Source organism: Anarrhichthys ocellatus, unplaced genomic scaffold (assembly GCF_004355925.1).
Source record: "Anarrhichthys ocellatus isolate YVR2014 unplaced genomic scaffold, GSC_Weel_1.0 scaffold12, whole genome shotgun sequence".
Lineage (NCBI taxonomy): Eukaryota > Metazoa > Chordata > Actinopteri > Perciformes > Anarhichadidae > Anarrhichthys > Anarrhichthys ocellatus.
The window spans coordinates 678,564-703,131 of NW_022280042.1; the positions used below are offsets into that span (position 1 = coordinate 678,564).

Here is a 24,568-nt window from a genome sequence, read left to right on the forward strand (position 1 = left end):
CTAACCTGTATTATACAATCAAAATTAATAAAATAGGCCTTGTAGTTACAGATGTGGAGTCTTTTGGGTAATGCAATTTTCGAGCAGAGGCCTAAAAATAGGGCTAGGGTCCAAAAGGTTTTAATTCAGAAGGGAGAAAACTAAATGTTAAAATGAATTATTTCATTTCAAACTTCAACACGTTTAAAAGTGCACATAATGAAAGTATGTTTGGCAGTTCATTGAAACACGAATGACGTTTTTAACGGGTTTTAACCATAGGTTTTAAGCATCACCCCCCTCTACAGAACAAATGGTACGGTCCGCTAGTGTCCGTTTCCTGCACTCGGTTGCTAGGAGGCGAAGAACGCTAGAAATAGAACGCAGTGAAAAGCTCGACCTCACACTCGTCCTCACGTGGCACAGTTAGCGATACTACTTCATTCATTTCTGCGCCGAATGATAACTCGTTTGATTTTGTCGGTATGGGACGGTACGACAGGAACGCATGTTTACGCGATGTTTTGCTGCTTTGACGGTTATTCAAATTAGTAGTTTACAATGGCGTCCGAGTGTAGTCAAGAGGCAATTCTCGCCTTTCTAAAGGAGAAAGGGGGCAAAGTGAAAAACAAGGATTTAATTGCGCATTTTAAGGTCGTATTCCCGGAGGAGCCGGAGAAGAAAGCTGCTGTCCGTGAGACATTTAAAAAGTACGTGGACAACATTGCTTTTGTAAAGACTGAGAGTGAAGTGAAATATGTCCGCCTGAAGAAAATGTTTCGCGGTTCAGAGAAGGAGCAGCTGAACTGGAGTGTTAGCGACGGGACAGAAACCGAGCCGGTAACGTCTCGAGAGGAACTCCGTCACCGTTATCCTGCAGGTTCAGACAGCCGTCGGGCTCGTGGCAGTGACGCAGCGGAGCTCCCAGCCCAGCCTCGCGCCGCAGGAGGTGAGGCGCAGCCACCTGGCGCAGGTTACGGAAGTGAGCGCCAGGTGAGAGTTCCGCATGATTTCAACACTGCGAATATTTTTACAGAGCAAACGGACGACACAAGTGAGTGTGGCGAGTTTGTTTGTGCAGTTGAGGAAGTAGACAGCCGCTCGGGTGAGATGGGAAACAGAGAAAGCTTCAAACGAGAGAGGAGGGACTCCAAGAAGAAGCAGGTTGTAAACGAACCTGAAATACCAGAAATTTCAATGACTAAAGCTTCGCCTGTTCCTGCAGAGGGATCTATGTTCATCCTGCTGGGGCCTGTACAAACCGGTACTAAAGGACAGATAGACACAGGTAGTGTTGGACTCGGCCCCAGAGACGGACCGGTTGAGACGGAGTCTCTTTCAGCAGAAGGCCTGAATGAAGTAGAACACATTAACGTGGGGACCAGGAGCTCAAAAGGATACCAACGGCAAGTTCCCTCCAGACAGCCGGAGTCAGACGAAGAGGCGGAGGATGAAGGGCAGTTGGACACACGCAGTCTGTCTGGGAGCGAAGGACTCGGCAGTCCCAAAGGCAGTCGTAAACACTTCATCGAGGTAATGATGAGCAGCTCCCCCCAGGTGAGGCGGAGCATGGTGATACGCAGCTCAGTGTACCTGTCCTACAGGAATGATGGCGACTCGGCTTCCCTGGTCTCCTCCGACCCGGACGACGACAGGACTGCCGTCACTCTGGACCCGCTGGAACACGAGTGGATGATGTGCGCCTCGGACGGGGAGTGGGGCAGCTTGTGCCCCCTCCTCGCCACGGATCCGAGCCTCGTCCTGAGGAAGGACTTCGTCACCGGTTTCACCTGCTTGCACTGGGCGGCCAAGCGAGGCAAGCCCGAGCTGATGGCGCTGCTCATCAACTTTGCCAAGCAGCACGACGTCCCCATCAGCGCCGATGTCCGATCCAACAGCGGCTACACGCCGCTGCACGTGGCTGCCATGCACAACCACATGGAGGTGGTGAAGCTCCTGGTCGGGGCCTACGACGCCGATGTGGAGATCCGAGACTACAGCGGGAGGAAGGCCTGCCAGTACCTCACTGACAACGTGAGTGTAGACATGCGGGACATAATAGGAGCGTACGAGCGTGCTGACTCAAAGAACGCAGACCTCAGGGAAGGAAGCCGCTTGAGGTTCTCCAAGGCTCTCCAGTCCAACCTGAAGCCCCTCAGACTCCTCAACCCCAACGACTGGGACTCCGTGGACGGCGAGGTTCCACCCAGACAGAAAGTCGTCAGGAGGAAGTCCTCACTCAGCAGGATGAAGCCCAAACTGCAGAAGCTGCGCTTGAGGACATCGCAGATTGTCCACGGCACCACATTCCGAGACAGGGAGGAGCAGGAGGGGTCAGGGAGAGGTTTCTTTAAGTCCAGACCCAAGACATATTTCTTTGGGTGAGATCAGTACTGATACAGGACAGGAAATGGTTTACAGGGATACCAACGGTACCAGCATACAATGATGTACACTGATGTATTGAAAAAAACATTTTTTACCCTCAGCTGTTTTACCTTGAGTGAAATGTCCCCGTATGACTTCGGTCCACTCACTACATTGAACCCTAAATGTTTGACTCGTTTCACCAACATTTGAGGTTAAAACAAAGTTACAGACCTCCTCTGAAAATACTAAAGCCACCTGGAGCGGGCTAAATCCAAGAAAGTGGATCAATCCCCTGGTTAGTGCGCTGCACAGCACTGATGTATACGAATGGGTTACTTAACAGGAATATATATCCACTGATGGTATGTTTGGACAGAGATGAGGAATCAGTGTCTTTGTTATTATGCCAGCCAGCCTCTTTCTGTGCAAGCACACGTTTAACAGTACTGATACAGTACTGTTCATATGTCGTCATATCCTTTAACTGCACACTGAAAATTGCTGATGACCGTTTTCGCCAGTAGAACCGGATTGATACATTGGCAGGGCCTGTATCTTGGCTTATTAGCAAAATGTCACACTCGGCACAAAAATATCGTGATAAAAATAAGCCTGATATATTGTCATTTTTTGTACAAATTCAAATATGTACATAATTGCATAATAGGACTATCATTTCCTTTGATCTATTTTGTTACATCTTTGCACATTTGAACAAAATCAGCTCTTAGATTTGTATTTGCACATTATAATTAGTTACATGACACAAACCTTATGTTAAAGAATGGCAAATGTTTCCTGGGTTAAGGGGCCATTCTAAGGTTGTGCATGTTTGATGTTCTTACTGATTAAATCAATGAGTGCATTATTGCATATTCATAAAGGCTTGTGTCTGATTTGACAATTTTTATTTATATCCTAATTGTATACATGTAAAATTCATTCATACGAAGCAATTTGTTAATTAGTGTTTATTAACATATTGTGAATCGGTGGGACATCTTAATCTGTTAATATAATAACTGTAAACTCACATGACTATAAATTAGTACAATCTGGAATAAAGGCATAATTCACAGTGATCGTGGTAAACCATTTGTGCGCAGTATAATCAGTTTGATTGGAATACAGTTTTTGATGCTGACACACTGAAATGTATCCAGAACATTAAACAGAGAAGAGTTCAGGCCCAGGATCATAAACATAAATATATCAACATGAACGTTTTTTTATACTTATAGAAACTAAGACGACACCATGATCCGGAACGACGATTTACATTTATGTAATCTTTGAAAACGTATCACATATAGTTATAGACTTCCATTAAAAAGCAATTTGCAAGAATTTGCTAAAACTGGTCACTGTGAATTATGAAATGCACTCAAATAAAATATAATGATGAGATGGATCCAAGTTGACATCTTGGATCGTCAACTAAAGCTAAAGCCATCAGCATGTGGGGACTCTGAGTTAAATATGTGAAATGATATTGCACTATAAATGCTAATTCAAGATATGAATGTAAAAATTAATTTTCATTAAGGCAAAAAAAGTGCACTTTGTGGTATACAAATGGAATATTTATACCCTAAAACAGAATCCACTTAAAGGGCCGGTGTGTAGGATCTGGCGACATCTTTAAGTGAAATTGCAGATTGCAACTGGAACGTCTACCGTATTTCCTTTCAGCAATAAGGTACATTCAATAATTAATTATGTTTGGCATAGAGATAAATTAAAATGTGTGAAAACTCACTTTTCAGTAGACTCGATGTTTAAATTAGTCCCAGATTCTATGTTGTGATTGAATAGTGATTCTCTACAACTTACAAACTCACACGTCACATTAAATCACAAATCTGGAAATCATCTGTCGGCTTCAATAGGCAACACTAAGGCCTGTAGGAATTTCATGTGCTCTGACTGTCTGTGGATATTTAACACAGCAAAGCTGCTCTATATGGGAGCAAGATATTAACATATCAAAGTGTGGTTTAGTCTCTATAAACAGAAGAGCAGAGAGTGACAACTTAGCTGATGTTAATAAAAAACAAAACATATAGGCGTTAATTGTACACAGAATACTTTGTGTGATAATGCAGCAGAAATGAAGACAAGCTCACCCATCAGGTCTGATGTGCACATTTCTCTTCAGGTTTGCCGTTTTCAAGTTTGAATTTAATAAATTATCAACAGTTTTCATGTTGTTTCAGTTATATTGATATCTTTTTTTTTTTTTAAGCTGTAGCTCTAAAACCATCTGTGTCAGCAGATGTGGACGGCCTGGAAGTCTAGATGTTTGAGTGTTGGGACACTATATGAAGTCAGGCAGCGGTTCGGTAGGACTTGTGACTCTGGAGGATGTGGAACTATATCTGAAGGTCCACCAGCTCACAGCTCTTCTTCCACAGCTCGGCTTGTAGCTCGGAGTCATAGGAGCTGTCGGAGGACTGAGTCTTGTGGCTGTTGTACAGGTAACAGGCCCCCACGCCCTCCATCTCAGAGGCAGCTGCGGCATAGATGGATATGGACGCTCCCTCTGCTGGAGTCTGAGAAGAGCATGCAAGAGAAACCATGGAAGTTTAGTTGATGAACATGAGGAGGTGCGTATTTATAAGATTTGGTCATTTGCATTAACACTGCCACCAAATGATTATATACAGTAAGTTGAGAACATATCGTCACCATTCTCCAATGCCATTTGTTCTCTCACATCCCTCTCATGTTGAATGAGAGTCAATATTACAGAACCACTTACAAATGTCTGAGGCAATGGAATATAAACCACTGGAGGAGCATAGAATGAGACAGGAAGTCATTACGGTGAAATGTAGTTGATGGCACTGATATTTTCTATCCATTAACGAATGAACAGGAAATTAAATCCTGAAACTGCTCTGCTTTTGTCGAGACTACTTTCACAGGGACCGGAGAAAAAACCCAACATGTATTCTTTCAGAACACGGTCGTTTCAGAAACAGTTTCCTGTTTCTGTGTCAGGTGGGTTTCACCACTGCCCCGCCCCTTTACAGAGACCTTTCTTTGTCTCAGCAACACACTGATCTGGCCAGACTGAAGACGTACCCTGAACAGCATCTTGGCCACGGGTCTCTTCAGCGCCTGCGCGAGGCTCCACAGGTTGTCGTACAGCGCCGTGTCCACCATGCCGGGGTCCACGGCGTTGACGGTCACCGGGAAGCCGCCGGCCGTAAGCTGCTCCTGCAGGTAGTAGGTGAAGAGGACCAGAGCCAGTTTGCTTTGGGAATAAGCACCGTGGGAGCTGTAGCAGATCCTAGAGAGGGGGAGAGGGATGCTATCAGAGTCTTTGTCAGCTTCACACACTGAGCTCCAACAGTGGTTATGGTTCGGAGCTGTGAGTTGACTATGTTGGTTTGAAGGCTCTTGAAGAAGAGATACAACAATGCACACATTAAACAATTATATCTAAAAGCTAGACATGCGTACAGGTTTGTTGCTGTATTAATCAGGATTTGGTAGCTCGCTTCAAAGCGAATTTGAAGTTCACAGAAAAAGCTGTTAGAGCAAACGATGTGTTGCAGAATGGAACCTTCCAGTTACCACTTGAAGCTGCTCCAGTGGATTTGCTGCAGCTCTGTAATCTCTTCAAGTATTTGCAGAAAGGCTGAGGAGCTAAAGACCAAGTCCACTTACACATTCAAACTCAAGCTTTACATGATGAAAATCAATAAAGCTTACAAAACTTTGAAATCTTGTATTTACTTAAAATGTGGCACTGATGGTATCATATTGTCCAAGATTTTCAAGGACCAATTGTTAAGACACTCTATAGATTTAATTACAGGCTGGCTGGCCTGAGACCAGGCAGCCAAACCAAAGGACAGATGTAAAAATAGCATTGAGTTAGAAAAAGATGGCAAGCATTTTAAGACAGCTAAGGCTGGCCTTAATCTTCTTTGCATGACTTAAAATGTATCGGAGACTCTAAAATAACCCTTAATTACTTAATCTCTGTTACTTGTTTAAGGATTCTTATGCAGGTTTTTTTTAACATATGTACAATTAGTTTTCTTTGTATTTGTTTAGCTTTTCTGCAACAATATCACAGGTTTTGCCAGATACATAGACAACTGTTCATCTACTTCAGAGGTAGCCAACACGGTCCCTGCGGGCACCCTGTCGCCCGCAGGGACCATGTGAGTCGCCCGCAAGGAATGTTCTAAAAATAGCACTAGTCACCATGGAGCTCCATCTAAAATTGTACTTGCTGTTCTTTTTTTAATCAAAAGCGCTTGCATTAGTGTAGATTTTAAAATGACAATATTTCTTGTCATAAGAGAGTTGGGTACCCGGAGGCGCACGGCGGACAGCCAGGACGAGGCCGCCGCACCGCACTAGGTTTTCAGGTTCCGAATGGCGGGTGCTTCCCGTTGGCGCCAGACGCGCGCCGCGAGCGCACCCCGTCGTCAGGTCCGTAAATCCTCGGAACAGGCCGCGGGGCAACAACTCAGGGGTGGCGGGGGTAGAGGCGAGGCGAGGCAACGCAATCCGACCGAAAAGGCCCAGACTAGAGGCTTGAATGCGGGCGCCCGAAGACGCTCGCGCGTCTCGGAGGGTTGGATCCCCCGCTCGGCTATAGACGAGACTGTTTACTAGTTTATTCGTGGAGAAAAAGGTACCATTGGAAAAGCTGGTGTCGGTGATAACAGACGGGGCTCCCGCGATGACGGGCCGGCATGCAGGCTTCATTGCGCAATGCAAAGGTGACCCAGACTTCGCAAAATGTCACATTACCACTGCATCATTCTCCAGCAGGCGCTATGTGCAAAAGTAACCGGCTTTAATCATGTGATGATACAAAAATATCAGAGATGTGATACCTCTGACTTTCAAATGTTGAAACAGATTAACAGAAATAAAAGTTGCATGTTTAAATATGCATGTGTAGCTATACCATCATTGTTGTGGAAATCATTATTAATAATTATTGTGAGGAATAATTAACTGACATGTGATCAAACAGTCTCTTCACATATATAATTATTATTAAAAGGTGATCTGTGCAACTTTGTTATTCAGGAAGTTTGTATCAAATAAGTAGCCCTTCGTACTACTCGGTACCCTTGAAGTAGCTCTCAGTTTAAAAAAGGTTGGTGACCCCTGATCTACTTGAATACCTAAACCAGCCCGTCTCTCTTCACATTGTCTCCACACACACACACGCGCGCGCACACACACACACACACACACACACACTTCCTGAGATGAGGCGATGCCACTGAAAGGACTGCTCTGTATTCTTCTTTGTGCTATCTATGAGGCAATATTGCCATTAAAAAAAGCAATAACTGCAACAACAGCAGAACACAGATGATAGATGTCCGACGTCTGCACATGGACTGATCCTTCTTCTTTACCACAGTAAGGGAATACTGCAGACGACAGAATGTAGCATCATATCATAGCCAAGACTGTAAAATAGTTTCATTATTTGGATTTGGGCTAGCAGCTCCGTGGGGCTAAATGCTAATATCAGCCTCATGCTCACAATGACATATTAACAAATGTAATGTTTATCATGTTATATATGATCATAGTTTGGTGTGTTAGCGTCTTCTGCTTTTGGCTGTTCCCGTCAAACTCCACACAGAGAGGTCCTGACCGGGGATCGAACCCACTACCTGCACCACGCCGGTGCGTTAGCATGCTACCATCTACTAATTTAGCAGTAAACTATAACTAGATGGAAAGTCAGAGGATCACTAAAATCATCAGTAGGACTAATCTGAGGGCGTGATGTGCTGCGAGCATTTGTGTTCAATTCTAAATCTCTTGGAAATATCTTTTACTATTGCGCTGTGTTTATTGCCCCGCACCAATCACCACGCCAAATTCATTGTATGTGCAAACATACTTGGCAATAAACCGGTTTTTGATTCTGATTTCAACCACGCACTGACTGACTGTTGTAACGCCCACCCTCCTGGTAAACACTGTTAGCTGCAAGCTGCCGGCTCAGCCAACGCCATCTTTAGATCTGTGTGGAGACAATTCCTCAATCTTATATATGCTCGCAATTTAGAACCCTCAGAATCATCAGCATCAGACATTCACCTCCTGTTCAAGTCATCCATGTGCACGATGCCTGCATAGTGTGTAGCGGAGGACATGTTGATGATTCTGGAGCAGCAGCCCTGTCGCCCCGACCTCTTCAGCGTGCCCAGCAGCAGGTTAGTCAGCAGGAAGTGGCCGAGGTAGTTGAGCGTGAAGTGGAACTCAAAGCCGTCCTCCGTCTGTCTCTCAGGAACCATCATGGTTCCAGCTGCACGGACACAGATATGCTCTTAGTGTACGCAGTGTGTCTGTGCGTATGATCTTCTCTTTCATGCAGCTTACCATTGTTAACCAGAACATGTAGCGGGAGACCTCGGTCTTTGAACGCCTGAGCAAACTGCCGCACTGATTTGAGTGAGGTCAGGTCTAAGAAGACGAACTCCACTGTGAACAGAAAAACAGCCACGTTAGGTAAACACAGAGGACCGGATGAGTTAGTCAGACCCGTTTAAACGGTTTTAAGATTAAGATTGAAATATTAATATAAGCATGAAGTGCTGGAACCAACAAATAAAGAATATAAGACATGTCATAGAGTGTGAAAACATCTTTCTTCTGAATGCAACGCTGCACTCATTGATTTGGTTTTACTTGGGGCAGCAGAACAAGCTGTGATCACAATACTGAGATATTCTTAATCGATAAAGTAGTTTTAGCAATCAAAATGCTCCCAAACTTGTATTTTGCAGCCTGAGATGAAAGTACAAAATAGCATCACGTCTCTACCATTTCATTGAATTTCATTTACAAAAACTGGATTTGGCATCTTCAAATCAAAATCCTCATCTTCAATCAATCATTTTATGTATGTGGGCTTGGAGACCAAACCACAGAGCTGAAAGAGACTGAAGAGCTTACAAAGCATATTGAGGTGCACACGGGACAATTTAGGGGACAACTGGAAATGAAAAAGAATATAAGTTAAACGGATTTGAACCTAGAATGTGTTCCCCTAAATCCTGGTTTTAGTTCTTAGCAGCTTCACGCATGTCATTCATGTCAAGATTTTATAATGTAAGGAACTCTGCTTCACTTTAATCAGTCTATGAACAGCTGGCTGCTTCCATGAGTCCCATTTAAAGCCGCTTTCATCAGCACTCCTCAGGCCTTGGGCCCAGAGCAGAGCACTTTGTACAGGGTAGGAAATTTACATATTTTTTTAGGGGGCAATTTTTGCCCCCACTGACTGAAATCCAGGGGCATTTAAAAACAAATTGGGGGCACTTTTTGAAACTTGTGAAATAACATTTAACCTTTGTTCAAAATAATAAATATACTTATTTAGGCTTACAGTATATGAGCAATTGTCATCAAATGGCAATAATAAGACTATTAGGCAGTAGTCTATAGATTCAAAGTGTTTTCTTTGATTTATGTTTTTTTTGTTAAAAAAAAATCTGACAATCATATTCAATTGTATTCATATTTCTTTGTGGTAATTTATTATTACATTTTTTAAACAACTATTAAGTCAACGATGCCTTGATTACATATACAGTCCCTGACAAAAGTCTTGTCACTTATCCATTTTGTAGAAACAACGGCTTAAAACCTAACTTTTAATTAATCCATTGTTTTAGAAATGGCTCATATGAAAGCTAAAACCCTCCCAAATTATGTTTAATATACTAAAATAAATTTGCTTCACTGAAGAAAGATTGATCATTTAATGAACACAGAAAGGTCAGATTTTGGCAAGACAAAAGTTTTGTCGCCTACAGAGAGTAATGTGAAAATTGAACAAATAATTTACTTCAAATACAAAAATATGTTGCATAACATCAGTGAATTAAGTAGTGGTGCTGTGAGATCCATATTTAATATCTTGTATGACTTCCATGAGCTTGAAGGACTGCATCCATGCGGTTCGACAATGATTCATACAATTTATTGATGAAGTCATCAGGAATAGCAAAGAAAGCAGTCTTACATGCCTCCCAGAGTTCATCAAGATTCTTTGGTTTCGTCTTCCATGCTTCCTCTTTCATTCTACCCCAGACATGCTCAATGATGTTCATGTCTGGTGACTGGGCTGGCCAGTCCTGGAGCACCTTGATCTTCTTCGCCTTGAGGAACTTTGATGTAGAGATGGAAGTATGCGATGGAGCACCATCCTGCTGCAAAATTTGACCCCTTTTATGGTTGGGAATGTAAGGGGTAGCTAATACTTCTTGATATTTTAGGCTATTGATATTGCCTTCCACCCTGCAAATCTCTCGCACACCCCCATACTGGATGTAACCCCAGACCATGATTTTTCCGCCACCAAACTTAACTGTTTTCTGGGTGAATCTCGGATCCATGCGGGCTCCAGTAGGTCTCCTGCAATGTTTGCGGCGGCTGTGATGTAATTCAACCGAAGAGTCATCTGAGAAATCCACCTTCTGCCACTTTTCCAGCGTCCATCCTTTTAGCAGGCTGTGGGCCTTGGCAAATGCCACACGTTTTTTTAATTGCCTTTTGTTTAGTGCTGGTTTCTGGGCACCGATTCGACCATGGAGGCCATTTTGAGACAGAATTCTACAAACTGTCCTGGTTGACACGGGGACTTGAGGTGACCAGGCCTGGTGGAGCTCTGCTGCAGTGGAAAAGGGGCTGGCCTTGGATTTTTGAGCCAACAAACGGTCCACCCGAGCAGTTGTCTTGCGGGGTCTGCCGGACCTGGGCTTGTCAAAAACATCTCCAGTCTCTTCAAATATTTTTCTTATTCTTTGTACTTGACGCTGAGACACATTGAAGGTGTCAGCAATCTCAGCAGTGGATCTGGTCTTCAGCCTCTTGATAATCAACGCTTTGGTCTCAGGGTGAATCTTAGGCATGTTGTCAGAGGTCAAGTTGCAGTTGATGTGAAGGTCTGGTGTGCTGGGGTTCCTTTTATACACACCCACTAATTGATTGATCAATTATTGATCACAGGTGAGGCTGTAATCTAGGATTGGGTGCATCATATGACAAGGCGACAAGACTTTTGTCTTTGCAAAAACTGACTCAGTGGGCTGTGAATGTTAGAATGCTTTTCAGCAGTTTCGTTTGGCACCAAAACATTATTTCAAAAGCTGTTGGGATTGAAATTAGCCATTTCTTGTAAAACAAAATTGATTACAAATATATTTGAGGGGCACTTAAGGTCAACTTGTACCCAAGCGACAAGACTTTTGTCAGGGACTGTACATCAGTCATTGTATGGAATTATTGAGAAAGATATTTTTGTAGCACCTCAAATATTGTGATATTACCCATTTCTGTCCTGAACATATGCATTAGTCATTGTGTGGAATTTTTGAGAAAAACATTTTTATAGCACCTTAACTTTTTTTTAAAATGTGCCATTTGAAGGTACAAATTCAGTTCAGAGTTTTTACTTAGTAAAATATCTTAATTGACTGTCAGTCAGGTATTATTCATTTCCAGCAACCCTCAAATCAAAGAATAAAGACACTTTACGCACAATTTAGGTGTATTTTCCCTTTAACTCACGAGATGCAGGTAGCATGTTTTATACTGAATGTAAATATAATTCATTTAATCTAATTTCCATTATGCAATATGTATACTTTGGCATCTTATTCTGAAAACCGGATGTTCGTCTGAAGAAACCGGATGTTATCTCACGTTAATCTTTCCGCTAACTTTCAAAGTCCTTACTCGCTCCCGATCTGTGCCGTTTGAATGAGTTTACCGTGAATGTCAGCATATAGGTGCACTAACATGTACAGGTCATATAATTTGAATATCATCAAAAAGTTGATTCATTTCACTAATTCCATTCAAAAAGTGAAACGTGTCTATTATATTCATTCATTACACACAGACTGATATATTTCAAATGTTAATTTCTTTTAATTTTGATGATTATAACTGACAACTAAGGAAAATCCCAAATTCAGTATCTCAGAAAATTTGAATATTGTGAAAAGGTTCAATATTGAAGACACCTGGTGCCAAACTCTAATCAGCTAATTAACTCAAAACACCTGCAAAGGCCTTTAAATGGTCTCTCAGTCTAGTTCTGTAGGCTACACAATCATGGGGAAGACTGCTGACTTGACAGTTGTCCAAAAGACGACCATTGACACCTTGCACAAGGAGGGCAAGACACAAAAGGGCATTGCAAAAGAGGCTGGCTGTTCACAGAGCTCTGTGTCCAAGCACATTAATAGAGAGGCGAAGGGAAGGAAAAGATGTGGTAGAAAAAAGTGTACAAGCAATAGGGATAACCGCACCCTGGAGAGGATTGTGAAACAAAACCCATTCAAAAATGTGGGGGAGATTCAGAAAGAGTGGACTGCAGCTGGAGTCAGTGCTTCAAGAACCACTACGCACAGACGTATGCAAGACATGGGTATCAGCTGTCGCATTCCTTGTGTCAAGCCACTCTTGAACAACAGACAGCGTCAGAAGCGTCTCGCCTGGGCTAAAGACAAAAAGGACTGGACTGCTGCCGAGTGGTCCAAAGTTATGTTCTCTGATGAAAGTAAATTTTGCATTTCCTTTGGAAATCAGGGTCCCAGAGTCTGGAGGAAGAGAGGAGACACAATCCACGTTGCTTGAGGTCCAGTGTAAAGTTTCCACAGTCAGTGATGGTTTGGGGTGCCATGTCATCTGCTGGTGTTGGTCCACTGTGTTTTCTGAGGTCCAAGGTCAACGCAGCTGTATACCAGGAAGTTTTAGAGCACTTCATGCTTCCTGCTGCTGACCAACTTTATGGAGATGCAGATTTCATTTTCCAACAGGACTTGGCACCTGCACACAGTGCCAAAGCAACCAGTACCTGGTTTAAGGACCATGGTATCCCTGTTCTTAATTGGCCAGCAAACTCGCCTGACCTTAACCCCATAGAAAATCTATGGGGTATTGTGAAGAGGATGATGCGAAATGCCAGACCCAACAATGCAGAAGAGCTGAAGGCCACTATCAGAGCAACCTGGGCTCTCATAACACCTGAGCAGTGCCACAGACTGATCGACTCCATGCCATGCCGCATTGCTGCAGTAATTCAGGCAAAAGGAGCCCCAACTAAGTATTGAGTGCTGTACATGCTCATACTTTTCATGTTCATACTTTTCAGTTGGCCAAGATTTCTAAAAATCCTTTCTTTGTATTGGTCTTAAGTATTATTCTAATTTTCTGAGATACTGAATTTGGGATTTTCCTTCGTTGTCAGTTATAGTCATCAAAATTAAAAGAAATAAACATTTGAAATATATCAGTCTGTGTGTAATGAATGAATATAATAGACAAGTTTCACTTTTTGAATGGAATTAGTGAAATAAATCAACTTGATGATATTCTAATTATATGACCAGCACCTGTAAGTGTCTGCTGAGTTGACCGCAGTCTCGCAGTCACAGGTCTGATTAAGAAGCGCTCCATTTATTTATTTGTTTAGAACGTTCGGTTCTTCACGCACACATCAGTCAAGGCAAAAATCCAAAACATTCTATGGCAACTGGACCAGGTCATATAGGCTACGATGTTTTTGACAAGTTCATTAAATTATCATTATTATTAGAGGAAATTATGGGGGCATTTTTTGCAACAACAAATGACTTCAACCAAATAAACCCTTCAATGGCATTTCCTGGACTTATTTCATATTCATTTATATTATGTTAAAAAAGTACAAAAAAAAAAAAGTCATAGTATTTTGGAAAAAGTCATAAAAAGACAGTATAGTATGACAAAAAAGTAAAACATGTTGAAAAAAGTCATAAAAACATCATAGTATCGTATGTCGAATAAATCATTTGGATTGCATGGACCCAGTCGTGGAGGTGAAATGCTGAACCTATTTGTTTGGAGCAGGTCATGCGGTATTACACATCTTTAAAATCTAAAATAAACAATTACATGATAAACGGTAGATTCATTTCCTTTAGATTCTCAATTCTGTTGCTTTAAAGACTTCACCATTAGCTAACCTGACTAAAGGGAGTGTAATGAGACCACTGCGGTCACAGGATAGAACAACTGAAATATATACAATAGTGATATAGGACATGTTGACATGTAGTGTGACAGTAGCACAAGCAGAGGTGTGTATTCAACTGAGCAACAGTGAGTTTTATTGCTTATGATTTCAGCTGGAGAAATGGTCCTCGCTGACGGGCGGCTCTGTGACATACACAGCTGTAACAGTAGATCAAGACCTAACATCCAGATGTTTACCCCGTAACCTGCACACAGATGGAGCAACCTTTGCAGCAGCAGCTGCCTTCTCCAGATCTTTGTCACATCAACATCAGTTTTTAGGGAAATATAAAAGCTAATATTGATTATGAATATCAAAAAAAGGATTGGAAACTTTTTCAGAGATGGCTAATTTAAAGAAAAAAAATTATTCAGACAAATGACTTCATACAGCCAAAGTCTTGTATGTATATTTGAATACAGAACATTTTGTATCAACTGGCAGCTTTTGTGTGAAGGCTCCACTAGTCTCTCAGCTCACATTCTATACCAGACTATTGAAAGAGTTCTTTTCTTTTGTCTTAAATGACATGTGACCAGAGACAGACAGATGATTACCTTTCCCCTCGACGCCTTCCTCTTGGATCCTGCCGACGGCCGCTGCTCCCTCCTCCCTCTCGTTTCCAGCTGGAGATGATGGAGATCAGAGAGACTTGGTGGGCGGATGTCCAGCAGATATCTACTGCATCTCAACCGGACTGGCTAAAGCTCATGTCGCTACTAATTATTCATTCTTTCTGAAAATGATTAGCTGTCATGTATCAAGCTAGGCTGTATTTATGAAACATTTTGACAACATCACGTTTGACTGAAATGTAAAAGGTGGCCGATCCTGGTGGATCTTTCACACTCAAGAGGTATTTGGAATAATCCACCCTACCTATGACAACATGCATGCCGAGGCGTGCCAGGTGCCTCGCTGTCTCATAACCCATTCCTCTGGTTCCCCCCGTCACAACGGCAACCCTTCCATTCTGCTTGGGCATGACTGTGTAGGAGAGAGCGGATCACATGACAACATTATCCAATCCTTCATTTGCAGATGTTTTTAGGACTCAATATGATTCAATGTTTGTGTGAAGAGCAGGTAGTGTTACATAAACTATGTCAGGACAGGAACGTCTAATCTGTAATTATTCAAGAATCAATTCATATAATTTAAAATACGTTGCCCCTGTGAAAGATGAATAATTGAGAGTGTATTCATAAAAATGCACCAATGTTACAATAAAAAAGTCAAACAGTCAGTAAAATGTTGAAGACAAAAACCTTTACTTTCATAGATTGCTTTTACATCATAATCACATGTGCCAGTGTTCTGCACAGCAAGACATAAAACCCATCCATTGTTAATGCTGAAATATCCATAAACATTTGGTTTATACCATCTACTGAACAGATGTGATGACTAGCAGTTTAAGGATTTCCTCCGATTAATGCGATGGCAAAATAAAAAAAAAGTGATTTGTAGAGTTGATTTATAGGCTTTAATAAACTCCTTCCAGTTTGAAGTTTCTTTTCTTTCCTGAGATGAGAAGATTGATTTCAATCTCATGTTTTAACAAAGTACAACAAGTTCTCTAGAATTAATTTTAAAAAGGACTATGTAAGACAATATAGGTAAAAACTCTTAAAAAAAAAAAAAAAGTAATTACTGCTACAACAGTTCCATTACAAGGAATAAAGTCATCACAATTCTTTAACTTTTTGCTTATTTTAAGCACAGAGTCACTCAAAAGGCTCTCCTAAACGTTGTCCAAATCCCCCTCACAGGGTTCAGGCTCATAGTAGCTTCTCGAGTTCTCGTACAAGAAGATCTGCTGATCTACTAAAGCTGGAGCTATGCGGTTCCTTTTCCCACACAGAGCAGTCCCAGAGGAGCCGAACAGCCGGTGACATGGCACACTGGTGGCAGGAACACACCAGTACTTCTGGAGCACCTTAGGGAGGGCGGGGAACAAGGGCGCATGACTCGACCACCAGAATAAAGGGTCTTCATTCAGACCGAGGACTCTTTGTGCTTTGTAGTTGCTCAGCTCCTCCAACACCTGTGCATGCAGCTCCTCCTGGCTCTGGTCTGTATCGAACTGACAAAATATGGCAGCCAAAGGGTTGTCTTGGGTTGAACTCCTGGCAGGTTCTCTTAAAGGCGCAGGCTTTTTGCTCGGTGGCTCATCAGAGTCCAAGGAGAAATCATCTAGGCACGGTCGCTCTGCAATCTGCTTCTCCAGGATCGCTTTCGCCTCCTCTATGATGGTACTCTCAACTTTGGAGCGCTCCTGAGTGGACAGGAAGGGCAACTTCTTGTACCGAGGGTCCAAAAATGTAGCAACGTTGAGGAACGTTGCTATGTCTTGCGACGGCGGTGTATCCTGTGAATAGGTGCTGGATAGGACCTTTGAGATGATCTCTTTGGTCATGCTGATCTCTTTGAGGTCCCCGTCCTTGACCTTGAGGGTGGTGTTCAGCAGCATATGAAGCACGGGCCGAACCATGCTGATGGTTGGGTACCTACAAGAAGTGATCATGTTCGCCACAACTTTAAAAGGCTGAAGGATTTCAATCAAGTCATCCAACAAAGCCCAGTGAGTGCCTTCAAAGCTGAAATGATGACTGCTGGAACTCTCTCCAAGTGTCGCAGTTATAGCAATTTGTTGCTCCTCCAGTCTTTGCAACATTGCCAACGTGGCCAACCAAGACCTGGGCCTGTCTGCGATGAGTGCACACTGTGGGAGGCCATGCTGCTTCTGTTTCTCCTTCAGCAGATACAGCGTCGGTTCTTGAAAATGGTCGACCAGTTTTCGGCAACATCCCAAAAAGCTGTCGACACGCGGCAACTGGAAGGCTTCGTCCACCGCACGGTTGATGGTGTGTCCGAGGCAAGGCATTTCCACGGACAGGTCTAGGAGCGAGCATGCTTTGACAACGTCAACTGAACTGTTTGTGGTGGCACCACTGACTTTGTGAGTTATCCCCCACTCAACGAACGCCTCGTACATCGCTCTGGTGATGTTCTCAGCTGTGTTGTCCTCTTGCACTTCGAAGGTTTTAAGACACCTGTTGATCATAGAGAAGCCCATAGTACTACTGTAGTTAACTGAATGCATAGAGAGCGAAATGTAGGTCCTTTTCTGGGTTTGGCTTTGCCAAAGGTCAGTGGTCACGCCACAGTTCACAACCCCAGCAAGCTCGCAGAAGACCATGTCCCGGGTACGGCAGTACATCTGAGGGAGCATTTTAACGGCCACGTCACTTTTGCTCGGTAGAGAGTACCCGGGATCGACGGTACTCATCAAGGTCTTGAAAGTAGGCTCTTCAACTACAGATACAGGGTACAGCCCCTCACAGATGAAGTTGATGACGGCTATTGTTAGATCACTGTGTCGCCTGTTTTCATCATCTAAACTCGGCTTTAGGTTTGTGTCCTGGGACGGTTGCTGAACAGGTACAAGCGAAGGCTCGGTCTTTATCCTGGAGAACGCCATGGCAAACGCCTCGCGCATCTGATCCGTGTTGCTCCTCACATATGCGTTGAATTCTACGGGGTGGTTCTTCTCAAGGTGGTACATAAGATTGGAGGTGTTTCCGGAGTAAGCGATTTGACTCATACACACGCGACAGTATATCCGTTTCCAGTGCAATATGAAGCCATTTGCATCCGTGTCAAAGCCAAAGTATTTCCAGACTTTGCTTTTTGCCCGCGGGTGCGACACCAGTTTGGGGCCAGAGCATGAAGGTCCTGAACTTTTACCCTCCATCGGTTCCTTCACTTATTGAGCACCTAACAAGAATAGTGAAATACACATTTGAAGGATGTGGTTAAAAAAAACAGTCGAGCAATTTGTGAAGCTACGTTGAGATGGGATTTTGAAAATCAGTCAGCAATGCTCACAACAAACTAGATCACAGTGAAAAATCATAAAGAGTTCTGCAATACATTCTACCTTCATGAAGTTTATAATGTTCCGTTTTTATTGACATTGTTTAAGAGGTATTCAATTGTAATACAATAGTAATTATAGTGCCGTTTCTAATTGTTTTTACACTGTATGACCCAACATGATCATACAGTTGAATAGACACAGGATGACTAACAGATTATAACCTTCATGAAGGGAGGAATTCTTGCAGGACTGTGGTATTAGACTGCACACGCTTTAGCTAGCTGTACCTAATAAACTGGCAACGGAGTGTATTCAAATGGTGTTTTTAATAAGAGCTCTCTCGACAACATTTTAAGTGTATTAGCCCGTTATTAGTTCATTGTAATTAAGTGATAATAAAACATGATTCAACACCAGTCATCTGTTGAAGGATTTTCATTCAACACAATTCAGTATTTGGTCACCACTAGCTGGCATTAAAACACAGGCCTGGGTGCAAGCAAAGAACCAGTCTTCATCATTTCAGAGATCAGGTCAGTGCCGACAGTCTGGAATGAGTCACTAGATACAAACACACATTAAGGGCACATATCAAAATGGAGGGGAAAACACGTAGTCGCCTTAAACAGCACTGATGTCCAAACCAACAAAATAAAGAAAGGAAAAATGAATAAAAAGAGGGCAGCTGCAAAACTGGAATTTTTGCAAAAAATCACGAGCCAGTCAGGCTTTACCTTTTAGTCACAGTTTGGGAAATTCCATATAAATAACTAGAATTTAGGAAATCCTCTTACTAGCTGATAAATAGCCTGCAGTCTCTGTGAGATTAGAAGTGTGTAAAGCTTAGGTCCAACCCGCCTCATGCTGTCTGGAGACACAATCCTCTCTTTGTCTTACTCTAACAAACTAAAGTAGTATTTGTTTGTCACATACAAAGGGTGTACTGATACCTCGCAGTGGAACACAGCGCCGCTTTCAACATCAGTTTGAGTAGTTCATGTGTGTGCATACAAGAGCTATATTTATAAAATATACATTCTATTAATAATCAATCACCTCAATGAGGGTAAACATATCTTCATAGTAGGCTATAAATACTATTCTGTTATGTCTTGTAGTAATAATCTCCTAAAAAAATGAAACACAATTTGCAATTATTATTGAAAATGGAATAAAACCAATATTGTGATAACTTAAAAAGACTAGAGTGTACATTTCCAAACATGACATCAGTGTTAAATATGATTGGTTTCAGTAAACTACCATGACACTAAGAGTATTATACGTTTTCTATACCATACTTTTACATTAATCGGTAAAATGTTATTTCAGTATCATTCCGCCATTTTTATTACATTGTTGGTCTAATTTATTAGGCTATTAGGTTTATTACATTTTGAGGTCTAAGTAGGTTTCAAACGCTAAAGTATTAATGAACGAGCTCACATTCAATACTTCATAAAACGGCAAAAATCTATAGATACAATATCAGACAGACTTAGTTTCCAGTCATGCATTGGCTATATGATATCCGACTAGTTAACACGATGTTCATACCTGACTATTGTTTTAAGACTTTTTAAAAATGTGAAGGTGCCAAACTCGGTGAGAAACATCCACACTTTACACAATCCCACGGTCCCTCCGGCAGCATCTCTCTTCACTACAGTCGCGTTCTTTAGATTTGATTCATCAGTATTTATTTTGTTGGAAGATTATGACGAACTAACGCGATATCATACCGATCGTATATATGTAAACAGTCCCATTTCTAACGGAGATCCGCATGGAAACGGCACATAATGTGCATGCCGGGAGATTATAACTTCAAAGAATATCATTTACTAAATAACATATACATTGATTTTTACCTGGTAGCGTGAAAGATCTGTTGAACATCTGATAGAAGAGAACTTTCATTCCGCATAGGTACAGCCTGAGGAGAGGCAGCAGCACGGACTGCAGCCACATTATGCTTCCGACTTCGTCTGTGCTTCACGTCAAAGTATCCGACTCAGCGCCTGCGAGGGATTTATCTGTCCGTGGTTCCGCCTCCAGGAAAATGGCGTCACATGATGGAAAAGTTGGTTGAGATGAACTGTTAAGACAAGAAAGCTTACTTTTAGGACCCTCTCTTCTTCCTTCTACATTTCATGAATGCATTGTACTGTATTGTAACGTAGGCTTAAAGTTGTGGTCTAAACCACCACCTCATTTAACACACTCTTTCGTGGTACAAAATGTAAAACATTATTATTAGTATTTATTATGAGTCATGTCTTACTTGTAAAAACAAATACTATATAAAAGATTCTAATAGGTTATAATTCATGAGTCATGTGTCAAAACCATGTAAGCTACAGGATTTCCTAAAGAGAAGGAAATAATTATGTTGAATACTTTTTTTTGTTGGAATGTGGACAGTTTGCATTCATGCAGAGCAAGTGACAAATCATATCGCGCAAACGTTTTTTAAAAAGGTTACATGCTATAAAAATGAGTATTTTATTTAGTCTAGTTACGATGTTATGCTAATATTTAAACACAAACCATGATCTTTTTTTCCAACCATAAACAAGTTTTGTTTCTTAAACCCAACAAATTGTTTCACAATGATAACCAAATGTCATTGTGTTTCTGCAAGCGTGATAAGAAACATTTATTAAAAATATTTAGGGTTCATCCAGTGCTTTGCAGAAAGGTACAATGCTTGAAAAATTGTTTTTCGGGCGACTGGGTTGCTTTATTAGCCGAACACCAGAGGATCCTCAACTTGCTTTGCTCGGGGGCCACTTTTGCAAAATGACAGTAAACAAACAGTTTTTTGATTAACAGCCTCTATTAGATGATTTAAATTTTTTCTGTTTGCAGTCTGGCACCTTATTTACATTAATAGTACAAAAAATCTCATTGTGAATCAATTTATTTTTATTGTGAATTAGAAAATGGTCGTCGGGCCACCAGGCACCAGTCTCACTGCCCGCACCCTCACTAGAGGAACGCACCGACAGCACAAGGCTACAGCCTACAAGTGCAGTCGGCCACGTTCTGTAATTATTCACATTACTTCAGTGATAACAGGACCACTAAAAATGACAAAAAAACACATTACGCAAATTGTGTTTTCTGTGAATTTAATTATGTATGAAGCCATTTATGCATTATAGGCTGACGAAACAACTCACCATTTCAACTGGCACACACAGACATGTTTGAGGAACCGTGATGGATTGAACTGGTTTGTTCCCATTATCTTATTTCCTCATTGCACAGCTACTGTCTTCCTCAGTTGCTCTGCTTCCAGTGCAGCTTGTTTTAAGTAGAGCTTTTATCCAATCAGATTTCACCTCTGTGTCTCTAGGTAAGAACAGAGGCCGAGGCCTGCAGACTCACAAGTGAATCCATGTGTAGTTTAAGTGAATGGGGACGATATTGTTGATTGTCATAGTGTTCAACCAATCAGATCTTTAGTTTGACATGTTGGGCGTATTCTTTGACGTGCCAGAGCCTGCTAGCTGGCCTAGCCATACGTGATTGGTCAGTGGGCTAGCCTGACATGTTGGGCGGTGACAATCCCAAAATCTGCTGCCTCTGCAGAGCGACATTTTCAGCCCTCAAAAGCATTAAAACCTATCCAAGAAATACAACTGGGGAGGCTCGACTGTCTTCACTGGCGTCCATGAATCCGGAAGGACTTCTTACTGGAACTAAAACGCACGGATGTACTGAACAACCGTGGGATTAAACTCTTTATTAACAAAGAAAGGAGGATGCACTTTGTCTTTAAATAGTGAACAGCAGCTCTGGTAAGTTAAATGCGTTTTTTTTTTTTTTCATTTGTTTTTACATACAGCACAACCGGCCAGATTAGCAAGGCAATAAATTGCAATTTTTTAATATCTTATTCTAGGAAAACTATCATATTATAAAGACCACACCACCATATGCACAACATCTGATTACACGTTTGTATGCAACCTGAACACTGGGATCTGCATTCATCATACATATTCATTTAAACAATTAAAAATCTATTTTTTTTAAATCAATACATGATTACAAAACATCATATACTGATACTGAAGTGTAAGTATCTTACAGCCCTAGATGGTAGCTAACACAGAGAATACATGACGTGTCCTCACTAAGTCTCTACCTTTCATCATTTCCAACAATGGAAGCGATGAGACATCAAGATCATAAGAAGTCGCATCTTTGACCTCCGTCTGTTCCATAAACTTTCAGCTACAAAGTCAGATCCCAGAGACAAATATCCCTGTTAATGGCAATGACTTCTGAAAATATTGCTGCTATTAATTGTGTCTAGACTCATTCTGCTTTGAGCAAATCCTCAACTTAACATTAAAAGCCTTTTAAAAAGGGCTTCAAATGAATAACCATCCAAGATGAGCCATAAATCCTAAGCGCAGAACAATCTGCTCCCTCATCCTCTAACAACTGACTGCAGCATGGTGCAACATGTTGGATACAAATCAATCAGAGCACACTCCCGACCACGGTTAAATAACAAAAGAGGGGATCACCTGAAGGTGCGCTCGGCGGTCAGGGTCACCCTGCTCTCCCTGGGCTCTTGGGTGTCCTTCAGTAAGTCCATGTCCGTCAGATGCCGTGGTCACAGTCCACGTCCCGGCAGATGTACCACAGGATCACGTAGAGCAGGGGGGCCCACACTTTTTCGGCTTGCGAGCTACTTTTAAAATGACCAAGTCAAAATGATCTACCTACATTAAAAATGTTGAATATATATATATATATATATATATATATATATATACACACACACACACACACACACACACATACATACACACTGAGTATACTTTATATTTACAATATATGTTGGCGTACCTTGCATGAACCCTTATGGCACAATACAATTCTGTACATTTTTGGTCATTACCTTACTCTGATGACTTGCACTGAATGGGATTGGCCAGAGTTGCATAGTCCGGACAGTAGCTGCTGGTAGCCCACCTCAAGCAGACTTCAAATGATCATCAGTCATGGTGGAACGGTATTTGGACTTAATGTTCTTCATGTGGGAAAAGGCTGACTCACATAAATGAGTAGAGCCGAATAATGCAGTCAAGAAGGTATCACATGTCCTCATGTTTGGGTACTTTTCCCCTGTGAGAAAACTGTCCATGAGCCCTGGACTTCAGCTGAATGTCAGCTTGCAGTGTCAAAATCTCATCCTCCACTCCAGACGAGTTCAGGTGAAACAGCGTTGCAATTTTTGATGCGAGTAAATCAACCTCAATATCTTCCCGAAATGTGCAGCACATAAGTGTAGCAACTGGCTCGAGTAAAGCAAAGTCTCGAAAGCGTTTGTCAAACTCTGACAGACACTGTCAATCTGTTCTGTGTAGCGCGCACTGTCAAGTTACGCGCACGCCTTCCGTTGAGTCTCCAGCTCTAACGCGAGGTTTTGGACGGTTCCCAAATCATGGCGCTGCAGCTTTAGCTTCTTTAGTAGAAATACATTGGAAGGCTAACTAATTAGCTCGCCGGAGTTTTGCAGTAGCGCATACATGGTGACCCGTGTGTTAGAAAATCAAGTGACAAATGCCATGCGGACATCTAATTTTTTTTGAATGGCATGCGATCTACCCGCACTACCTCCGCGATCGATTGGGCACCCCTGACGTAGAGGATGAGCAGGATGGCGAAGATGAAGAGAGCCACCAGGATCGCCTTGGACATGGGAGAGATGAGGGACTGCATCTCAGGGCTGAGGGGATCCTCCGTTCTGCACGCGCTGCCGGTGTCGGGGAGGCTGCGGACATGCGCGCACACGCGGGGAAGTCTGTCTGACGTCTGCAGAGGAGTTGGGGTCTTCCGCAATTTAACTGAATGAAAAATAACGTGCTCGATCGACCGCTCGCGAGTCAATGAAAACGGTCTTCTCCACGTTAGGATGAGAAAAACAATGCTATGAAATCTGTCCTCAACTCCAGGATATGGGGTTTGGGGTTTATTGGTACCATGTTTTAATAGAGTTCTATATTCTCAAACATGTCAATTTTCTAACAAAATAAAAGGAAAGAAAAGAAGAAAAAAATTTGATTTTGATAAAAAAAAGACAGAACAGCTATTAAATATGTGAAATGCAGGACGTATTCATGTGAAACTAATTGAATTATCCAAACTTATCAAGTAATATATAAGTACCTCCCACCTTTTTTTTTCTCTCATTCCTTTCTGAAAAATCAGTGCTCCCCAAAAATCACATTTGAAAACGAAGAATT

General features: G+C 42.0%; 3 protein-coding genes across 3 annotated transcripts; 1 reads left to right on the forward strand and 2 right to left on the reverse strand.

The window, feature by feature from the left end:
* The first annotated feature begins 362 nt into the window (after window positions 1–362).
* LOC116386168 (ankyrin repeat domain-containing protein SOWAHC-like) lies at window positions 363–4,549 on the forward strand. Its single transcript, XM_031852187.1, has one exon. It carries the CDS (start codon window positions 541–543, stop codon window positions 2,362–2,364), a length of 1,824 nt encoding a protein of 607 aa, XP_031708047.1. The 5' UTR covers window positions 363–540; the 3' UTR covers window positions 2,365–4,549.
* dhrsx (dehydrogenase/reductase (SDR family) X-linked) lies at window positions 3,241–23,014 on the reverse strand. Its single transcript, XM_031852188.1, has 8 exons — window positions 22,844–23,014; window positions 20,171–20,397; window positions 15,296–15,403; window positions 14,974–15,042; window positions 8,728–8,829; window positions 8,446–8,653; window positions 5,437–5,644; window positions 3,241–4,901 (listed from the first exon to the last, which is right to left on the reverse strand). Exons 2-8 carry the CDS (start codon window positions 20,268–20,270, stop codon window positions 4,722–4,724), a joined length of 975 nt encoding a protein of 324 aa, XP_031708048.1. The 5' UTR covers window positions 20,271–20,397; window positions 22,844–23,014; the 3' UTR covers window positions 3,241–4,721.
* LOC116386167 (zinc finger BED domain-containing protein 1) lies at window positions 15,414–20,257 on the reverse strand. The gene is made up of 2 exons (XM_031852186.1): window positions 20,171–20,257; window positions 15,414–18,196 (listed from the first exon to the last, which is right to left on the reverse strand). Exon 2 carries the CDS (start codon window positions 18,171–18,173, stop codon window positions 16,161–16,163), a length of 2,013 nt encoding a protein of 670 aa, XP_031708046.1. The 5' UTR covers window positions 18,174–18,196; window positions 20,171–20,257; the 3' UTR covers window positions 15,414–16,160.
* Window positions 23,015–24,568: the final 1,554 nt, after the last annotated feature.

Bases quoted from the DNA above. Each gene is read 5' to 3' on its own strand.
- LOC116386168 (XM_031852187.1), top strand. From the start codon at position 541: ATGGCGTCCGAGTGTAGTCAAGAGGCAATTCTCGCCTTTCTAAAGGAG.
- LOC116386167 (XM_031852186.1), bottom strand. From the start codon at position 18,173: ATGGAGGGTAAAAGTTCAGGACCTTCATGCTCTGGCCCCAAACTGGTG.
- dhrsx (XM_031852188.1), bottom strand. From the start codon at position 20,270: ATGTGGCTGCAGTCCGTGCTGCTGCCTCTCCTCAGGCTGTACCTATGC. The intron at 15,404-20,170 runs GTAAAAATCAAT...TCTCCTACACAG, and splicing joins CAGATCTTTCACGCTACCAG to TCATGCCCAAGCAGAATGGA. The intron at 8,654-8,727 runs GTAAGCTGCATG...GTGTCCGTGCAG, and splicing joins ACATGTTCTGGTTAACAATG to CTGGAACCATGATGGTTCCT.